Source organism: Chiloscyllium plagiosum, unplaced genomic scaffold (genome assembly GCF_037043375.1).
Source record: "Chiloscyllium plagiosum isolate Xiang-an unplaced genomic scaffold, Cpla_swu_hap1 HiC_scaffold_3, whole genome shotgun sequence".
Classification (NCBI taxonomy): Eukaryota; Metazoa; Chordata; class Chondrichthyes; order Orectolobiformes; family Hemiscylliidae; genus Chiloscyllium; species Chiloscyllium plagiosum.
Genome location: NW_028270141.1, coordinates 147,286,551 through 147,294,516, shown reverse-complemented (window position 1 = coordinate 147,294,516; position 7,966 = coordinate 147,286,551). Strand labels below are relative to the sequence as shown.

Here is a 7,966-nt window from a genome sequence, read left to right as displayed (position 1 = left end):
GGATTTGACAGGGTATGTGAAAATGTTTATTCTCCCTTGTCAAAGAGTCTAAGAAGAGAAGGCGTAATCAGAGTAAGGGGCCACCCACTTAAGAATGTCTTCTCTCACAAGGTAATGAACCTGAGGAAATCTTTTCCACAGAGGGCTGATGAGGCAGGGTCAGGGCTAAAATAGTCTGATTTTTTTTATCAATAAAGGAATCAAGAGTTGTGGAGAAAAGTGGTTTTAAGGGGATTATTCATCTGCCACAATCTTATTGAATGGTGGAGCAGATTTGATGGACTATATTAGCTCCTGAATCTTATCGGCAATTTATCTCTATGAGGAACCCTATCTCAAAAATCTCAATGTTTGCAAGGATTCGCTTTGAAAAGAAAGACTTGGATTTCTATAATGCTATTCTTGTATGCAGGACAATGTGTTTTACAGCTGATATACTTTTCACTTTTGTGTTGGACCCTATCTTGGAACGCTGGGAACATGGCAGCCAATTTTCCACACTCCAACTTGTTCATGGTCAATCTGTTTTGTTGATGGTGTTTGACGGATAAATACCATTCACAACTTTGAAGCTCTTTTGTTGAAATACTACTGGATTTTGAAGAAAATCTTACATTGTCTTTTACTATTGATAAGTTAGCATCAAGTCAACACTTCAAGGACCTTGGGCAACTTGCAACATTACTGACACCAATACAAGAATAAAGTGCTGCTGAGGCAGAAAGGATGAAGAAGAAGTTCAGGAGGGGAGGTGACAGCTTAGTGGTATTAATGCTGGACTATTAATCTAGAAACTCAGCTAATGTTCAGGGGGACACAGGTTCAAATCCCAACATGGTAGATGAATCCAGTAAATATTTATCTGGAAGACTGAGAACCTACTGATGACCAATTACCGATTGTGGGAAATCCCCATCTGGCTCACTAATGTCTGTTAAGGAAGGAAATCTGCTATTCTCACTTGGTCAGGCCTACATTTGACTCCAGATCCACAGCAATGTGGCTGATTCTTAACTGTCCTCTAAATGATAGAGCCAGCCACTCAGTTGTATCAATGACTATTGTCTCAATAAAGAAATGAAAGTGGACAGACCACCTGGCATCGACCCGAAAAGACAATGGCAGAAACAGCCCTATCAGCCCTGCATGCCCTTCCTAATATTTGGGAGCTAGTGCCAAAGAGAGCTATCTCACAGACTAATCATACAACAGCCTGACATAATCATAACTATGGAATCATTACTTACAGACAATGTCCCAGACACCACCATCACTGGATATGTCCTGTCCCAGCAGCAGTACAGACCCAGCAGGGGTGGCGGAATAGTGGTATATAGTCAGTGTTATATTGCCTCCCGAGTCCTCAACATTGGACCTCATACCCCAAGTAGTCTCATCTGGTAAACATGGGCAAGGAAACCTCCTGCTGATTACCACACTGGCTGATGAATCAGTACTCCTCCATGTTCACACAGAGGGTGGTGCGTGTATGGAACGAGCTGCCAGAGGAAGTGGTGGAGACTGGTACAATTACAGCATTTAAGGGGCAGCTGGATGGGTATATGAATAGGAAGGGTTTAGAAGGATATGGGACAAATGCTGGCAAATGGGACTCATTTAGGATATCTGGTCGGCATGGACGAGTTGGACTGAAGGGTCTGTTTGTATGCTGAACATTTCTATAACTCTATATCGAACAACACTTGGATGAAGCACCAGGGATGGTAAAATGTACTCTGGGTGGGGGATTTCAATGCCCATCACCAAGATGGACATGGCTCAGCAGTAGCACCACTGATTGTGCAGGAGGGCATGCCAGGAACAGCACCAGGCATACCATAAACTGAGATGTCAACCGTTGTGCAGCTACCAAACAAGACTAATTGTGTGCTGAACAGCATAAGCAACAAATGAAAACCAAGCAATCCCAAAACCGTTGAATCAGATCACAGTCTTGCCACATTGAGTCGTGAACAGCGGTGGACAGTTAAACAATTCACTGGAGGTCGAATCTCCACAAATATCGCCACCCTCAGGGCCAGCAGACCCCAATGCATTGGTGCAAAGGACAAGGCTGGCTTAGTTACAGAAAAAAAAAACTTCAGATGCTGGAATCCAAAGTAGACAAGCATGAGGCTGGAAGAACACAGCAAGCCAGGCAGCATCAGGAGATGGAGAAGCCAGTGTTTCGGGTGTAACCCTTGTTCAAGAATGGAGGTAGGGGTAGGGGTAGGGGCAGTTGCAGATAAAATGGGAGGGGGGAGGGTTATGGGTGGGGGGAGAAGGATTATGGGTGGGGACGAGGGCAGGGTGATAGGTGAATACAGATGGTAGATACAACTGGTAGGTTGATTGGAGGAATGAATCTGCATTCACAGCAAACTTCAGCCAGAAGATTCATCTCGAACTGCTCCAGTGGTTTCCAGCATTACAGTTGCCAGTCTTCAGCCAATTTGATTCACTACATGTGATATCAAGAAACAGTTGGAGGCAGTGGATACTGCAAAGGCTACAGGCCCTGACAACATTCTGGCAATAGTACTCTAAAGACTTGTGCTCCAGAGCTTGCTACACCCTTAGGCAAGATGTTCCAGTACAATTACAAAATTGGCATCTACCCAACAATGTGGAAAATTGCCCAGTTATGTCCTGCATACAAAATGCAGGACAAATCCAACCCGGCCAATTACAGCCTCATCGGTCTACACTCAATCGTCAGTACAGGGATGGAAGGTGTCATCAATAGTGCTATCAAGTAGCATCTTTTCAATGACAACCTGCTCAGTAAAACTCAGCTTGTGTTCCACCAAGGGTATTCAGCTCCAGCCTTGATTCAAGCATGAACAGAAGATCTGAATTCCAGGGGTGAGGCAAGAGTGACAGCCCTTAATATCAAGGCTACATTTCAACGATAATGTGGCGGTGCTGGTTTTGGACAGGGGTGGAGAAAATCAGAAGTCATACGTCACCAGGTCATAGTACAAAAGGTTTATTTGAAATTGTATGCTTTTGGAGTACTGTTCTTTCGTTAGGCGAAGTCCATTGTCTTTACTTGATGAACGATCAGCATTCTGAAAGTTTGTGATTTCAAATAAACCTGTTTGGACCATAACTTGGCATCGTGTGACTTCTGACATTTGACTGAGTAACATCAAGGAGCCGTGGCAAAATTGGAATCAATGGGAGTCAGGGGGCAAACTCTCCATTGGCTGGAGTTATCCTTGGCACATAGGAAGAAAGTTATAGGTGTTGAAAGTCAGTCATCTCAGCCCCAGAACATCTCTGCAAGAGTTCCTCAGAGCCAACCAACTTCAACTGCTTCAATAACCTTCCCCCCTCGCCATCATAAGGTCAGAAATGCAGATGTTCACCACTGATTGCACACTATTCAACGCCACACGCGACTCCTCAGATACTGAAGCAATCCATGTTCAAATGCAACAAGATCTGGAAAATATGTAGGCATGCGCTAAAAAGTGCCAAGTAATATTTGTGCCACACAAATGCCAGGTAATGACCATCTCTAATAAGTAACAATCAAACCACTGCCCATTGACAGTCAATGGTGTTACTGTCACTAAACCCTGGAAAATGAAAATCTTTGGGTTACCATTGACCAGAAACTCAACTGGATTGACCACATAAACACTAGCTACAACAGCAGGTCAGAGGCATTGAATAATTCACCTCCTCATTCCCAGAAGCCTGTCCACCATCTACAGGGCACAAGTCAGGAGTGTGATGGAATTGCCTTGGATGATGAATGCAGCCCCAACAACACACAAGAAGCTTGACACCATCCAGGTAGCTGCTTGATTGGCAGTAGATGCACAAACACCCACTCCTTCCACCGCTGCCTAGCAGCAGCAGTGTGTACTTTGGAGAAGATGCATTGCACAAATTCACCAAAGATCCAAACACTTCTACGTAGAAGGACAAGGTAAAAGGAAATCACACAACACCAGGTTATAGTTCAACAGGTTTATTTGGAAGCACTAACTCCTTCATCAGGTGGTTGTACAGAGGGACCATAAGACACATAATTTATAGCAAAAGATCACAGTGTCAAGGAACTGGTACAAATTAACAGCCACCTAAGGTTGTTCAATCAACTGCAGGCATGACATGTCAGGCTTCCACCTTCAGCGGGTCACGTGGCCCCAGAGTCACGTGACCATGCATACGTACGTCCCAGCGCCTTTCCGTGACGTCACTGCGTTAACGTGTCCCGCCCCCGCGGAGGCCGCGCAGGCGCAGTAGCCGAGGCCCGCCCCAGTCCGCCGCCATGATGGAGATCTGGCTCCGTCCTCCCCGCGGGTCCCGGCCCTCGCTCCAGGCCGTGCCGCCCGGGAGCACCGGGAGTCACCTCAAAGAGCGGTGCAGCCGGCTGCAGGTAAACCGCCCGGATCACCCCCACCCCCACCCCCACCGCCTGGGGAGGGGGGGGACACTGACTGTCAGACCCCGGGGGGGGGGGACACTGACTGTCAGACCCCGGGGGGGGGGGACACTGACTGTCAGACCCCGGGGGGGGGAGACACTGACTGTCAGACCCCGGGGGAGGGGGACACTGACTGTCAGACCCCGGGGGGGGGGGACACTGACTGTCAGACCCCGGGGGGGGGGGACACTGACTGTCAGACCCTGGGGGGGGGGGGGGGACACTGACTGTCAGACCCCGGGGGGGGGGGACACTGACTGTCAGACCCCGGGGGGGGGGGACACTGACTGTCAGACCCTGGGGGGGGGGGGGGGACACTGACTGTCAGACCCCGGGGGGGGGGGACACTGACTGTCAGACCCCGGGGGGGGGGGACACTGACTGTCAGACCCCGGGGGAGGGGGGAGACACTGACTGTCAGACCCCGGGGGGGGGGGGGGGACACTGACTGTCAGACCCCGGGGGGGGGAGACACTGACTGTCAGACCCCGGGGGGGGGGAGACACTGACTGTCAGACCCTGGGGGGAGGGGGTGGGGGGGGGTGGGGAGACACTGACTGTCAGACCCCGGGGGGGGAAGACACTGACTGTCAGACCCCGGGGGGGGGAAGACACTGACTGTCAGACCCTGGGGGGAGGGGGTGGGGGGGGGTGGGGAGACACTGACTGTCAGACCCCGGGGGGGGGAAGACACTGACTGTCAGACCCCGGGGGGGGGAAGACACTGACTGTCAGACCCCGGGGGGGGGAAGACACTGACTGTCAGACCCTGGGTGGGGAAGGCACTGACTGTCAGACCCTGGGGGGAGGGGGTGGGGGGGGGTGGGGAGACACTGACTGTCAGACCCTGGGTGGGGAAGGCACTGACTGTCAGACCCTGGGGGGAGGGGGTGGGGGGGGGTGGGGAGACACTGACTGTCAGACCCCGGGGGGGGAAGACACTGACTGTCAGACCCTGGGGGGGGAAGACACTGACTGTCAGACCCCGGGGGGGGGAAGACACTGACTGTCAGACCCTGGGGGGGGAAGGCACTGACTGTCAGACCCTGGGGGGAGGGGGTGGGGGGGGGGTGGGGAGACACTGACTGTCAGACCCCGGGGGGGGAAGACACTGACTGTCAGACCCCGGGGGGGGGAAGACACTGACTGTCAGACCCTGGGGGGAGGGGGTGGGGAGACACTGACTGTCAGACCCTGGGGGGGGAAGACACTGACTGTCAGACCCTGGGGGGAGGGGGTGGGGGGGAGGGGAAGACACTGACTGTCAGACCCTGGGGGGAGGGGGTGGGGGGGGGGGGGAAGACACTGACTGTCAGACCCTGGGGGGGGGGGTGGGGTGGGGTGACACTGACTGTCAGACCCCGGGGGGGGGGGGGGGACACTGACTGTCAGACCCCGGGGGGGGAAGACACTGACTGTCAGACCCCGGGGGCGAGGGTGGGTGGGGAGACACTGACTGTCAGACCCCGAGGGGAGGGGGTGGGGAGACACTGACTGTCAGACCCCGGGGGGGGGGGGAGACACTGACTGTCAGACCCTGGGGGGAGGGGGGGAGGGGACACTGACTGTCAGACCCCGGGGGGGGAAGACACTGACTGTCAGACCCCGGGGGGGGAAGACACTGACTGTCAGACCCCGGGGGGGGGGGGGGGGGGAGACACTGACTGTCAGACCCCGGGGGGAGGGGGGAGACACTGACTGTCAGACCCCGGGGAGAGATGGTGGAGGGGGCACACTGACCGTCAGACCCCGGGGAGAGGTGGTGGAGGGGGCACACTGACCGTCAGACCCCGGGGAGAGGTGGTGGAGGGGGCACACTGACCGTCAGACCACGGGGAGAGGTGGTGGAGGGGAGACACTGACCGTCAGACCACGGGGAGAGGTGGTGGAGGGGAGACACTGACCGTCAGACCACGGGGAGAGGTGGTGGAGGGGGCACACTGACCGTCAGACCCCGGGGGGAGGGGGAGACAGTGACTGTCAGACCCCGGGGGGGTGGGGGAGACAGTGACTGTCAGACCCCGGGGGCAGGGGGAGACAGTGACTGTCAGACTCCAGGCGCTGGAGATGCTGACTGTCAGACCCCAGTTGTGGGGTTGGGGTTTGGCAGGGGTGGGTGGGGAGGCAGACAGACTGCTGCTGGTGTGAGGTGATGTCTGGACTCCCCTGTCAAAATCGCTGAGGCATTAATCTCTGTGACTGTCTTTGTTCACACCTTAGTCACCTGTTCCCTTTTGCTTGACATCTTCTCCAACTGAGACAACGGCCCTTTTTCTGATTCATTCAAACCATCACCCCCAGTGAAAAACTGATTTACTTCCAAGCTCTGAAGAGTCATCTCGACTTGTAACGTTAGTTTGCTGTCTCTCCATGGATGCTGCCTGACCCTCTGTGATCTCCAGCATTTGTTTTCAGTACTGATTCCAGCCTCTGCTGTAATTTGCTCATAGTTTCACCTGAGTGTATTGTGTTCACCACTCTCGGTGCACTCTCCCCACTCCCCTTGGGGAGAACATGTGTAAAGGTGGCTGGCTGCTTTATGGAGCACCTCTTCTGTTTGAAAACATGAACTTGTGCTTTCTGTCATCTGATTTTGTTTCTCTGACCATCGCTCTCCCCAACCTCCCACAGTGTTTGAACAGCACGTACCCTCGTGTGTTAATGACATGTTTCACAGTGCTCCAGACTCAACATGGAGTTCAGCAATTTAAGATCCCATAACACTGCCTATTATTTAAACATGTTGGAGATGTATTTTTTCTTTTGTCATGGAATAAGGGTATAATTGATACATCAGGGAGTCCTGCTGTAACCCTTCCTTCACTGTTAGCTGCTTGTGATTTAACCCTTTGAGTCCAGGTTAAATTCAGGTAAACTAATACTACAGTTCCTCCAAATATAACCTCACCTAAGATGTTGTGTCTGGAACTGTTCACAATACTCCAGATGGGTTCTGACAAGACCCTTGTATAGGTGAAGTTTGACTTCTGTCCCCTTGTATTCCACATGTCCAGGTCTCTCTTCCTCTATTAACCTGCGGTCTCTCTCACCCATCCTTTCTCACCTATCTATCTCTTCCCTTGAACACACCTCTTTTGCTCCTCTCTTGTATCTCTCAACAACAGTTTGTTTCTGTTTAATGGCTTTAATATAAGGAGGCAGATTTAATATCAAGGTGTCAAATATGAGGTATTGCAGATGACAACATCTTGATCAAAGGGACAGTTTAACTGAGAAAAGAAAGGTAGATAAGTGGAGTTTTGATATTTTCTCTTCGGATATTTTATTAGACGCTCTGGAACAGCTGGGACTTGAACCTGGGTCTCCAGTTCGGAGGTAAGACCACTACAACCGCACCCCTGGATTTTTAAACAAAGCCTGGCAGTTAACTGTCAATCAGCACTAATGTTTGCATTCTCCATGGCGATACCTCTACTAATCGGAGGTTGCATGCCAACCAATTGACACTGCGCCCTCACTCAGTGAGTTTTGTTTTCCTCTCAAATTGGTGTTCTTGTGAATTGT

General features: G+C 51.9%; 1 protein-coding gene across 1 annotated transcript in view; it reads left to right on the top strand.

Annotated features, from left to right (window-relative positions):
- Window positions 1-4,263: 4,263 nt before the first annotated feature.
- The window catches only part of sde2 (SDE2 telomere maintenance homolog (S. pombe)), a 53,145-nt gene continuing 49,442 nt past the window's right edge, over window positions 4,264-7,966 (top strand). Inside the window, exon 1 of the mRNA XM_043687280.2 lies at window positions 4,264-4,393. Within this exon, the coding sequence (XP_043543215.2) occupies window positions 4,286-4,393 (108 nt within the window). The 5' untranslated portion in view covers window positions 4,264-4,285. The remainder of the gene's footprint in view (window positions 4,394-7,966) is intronic.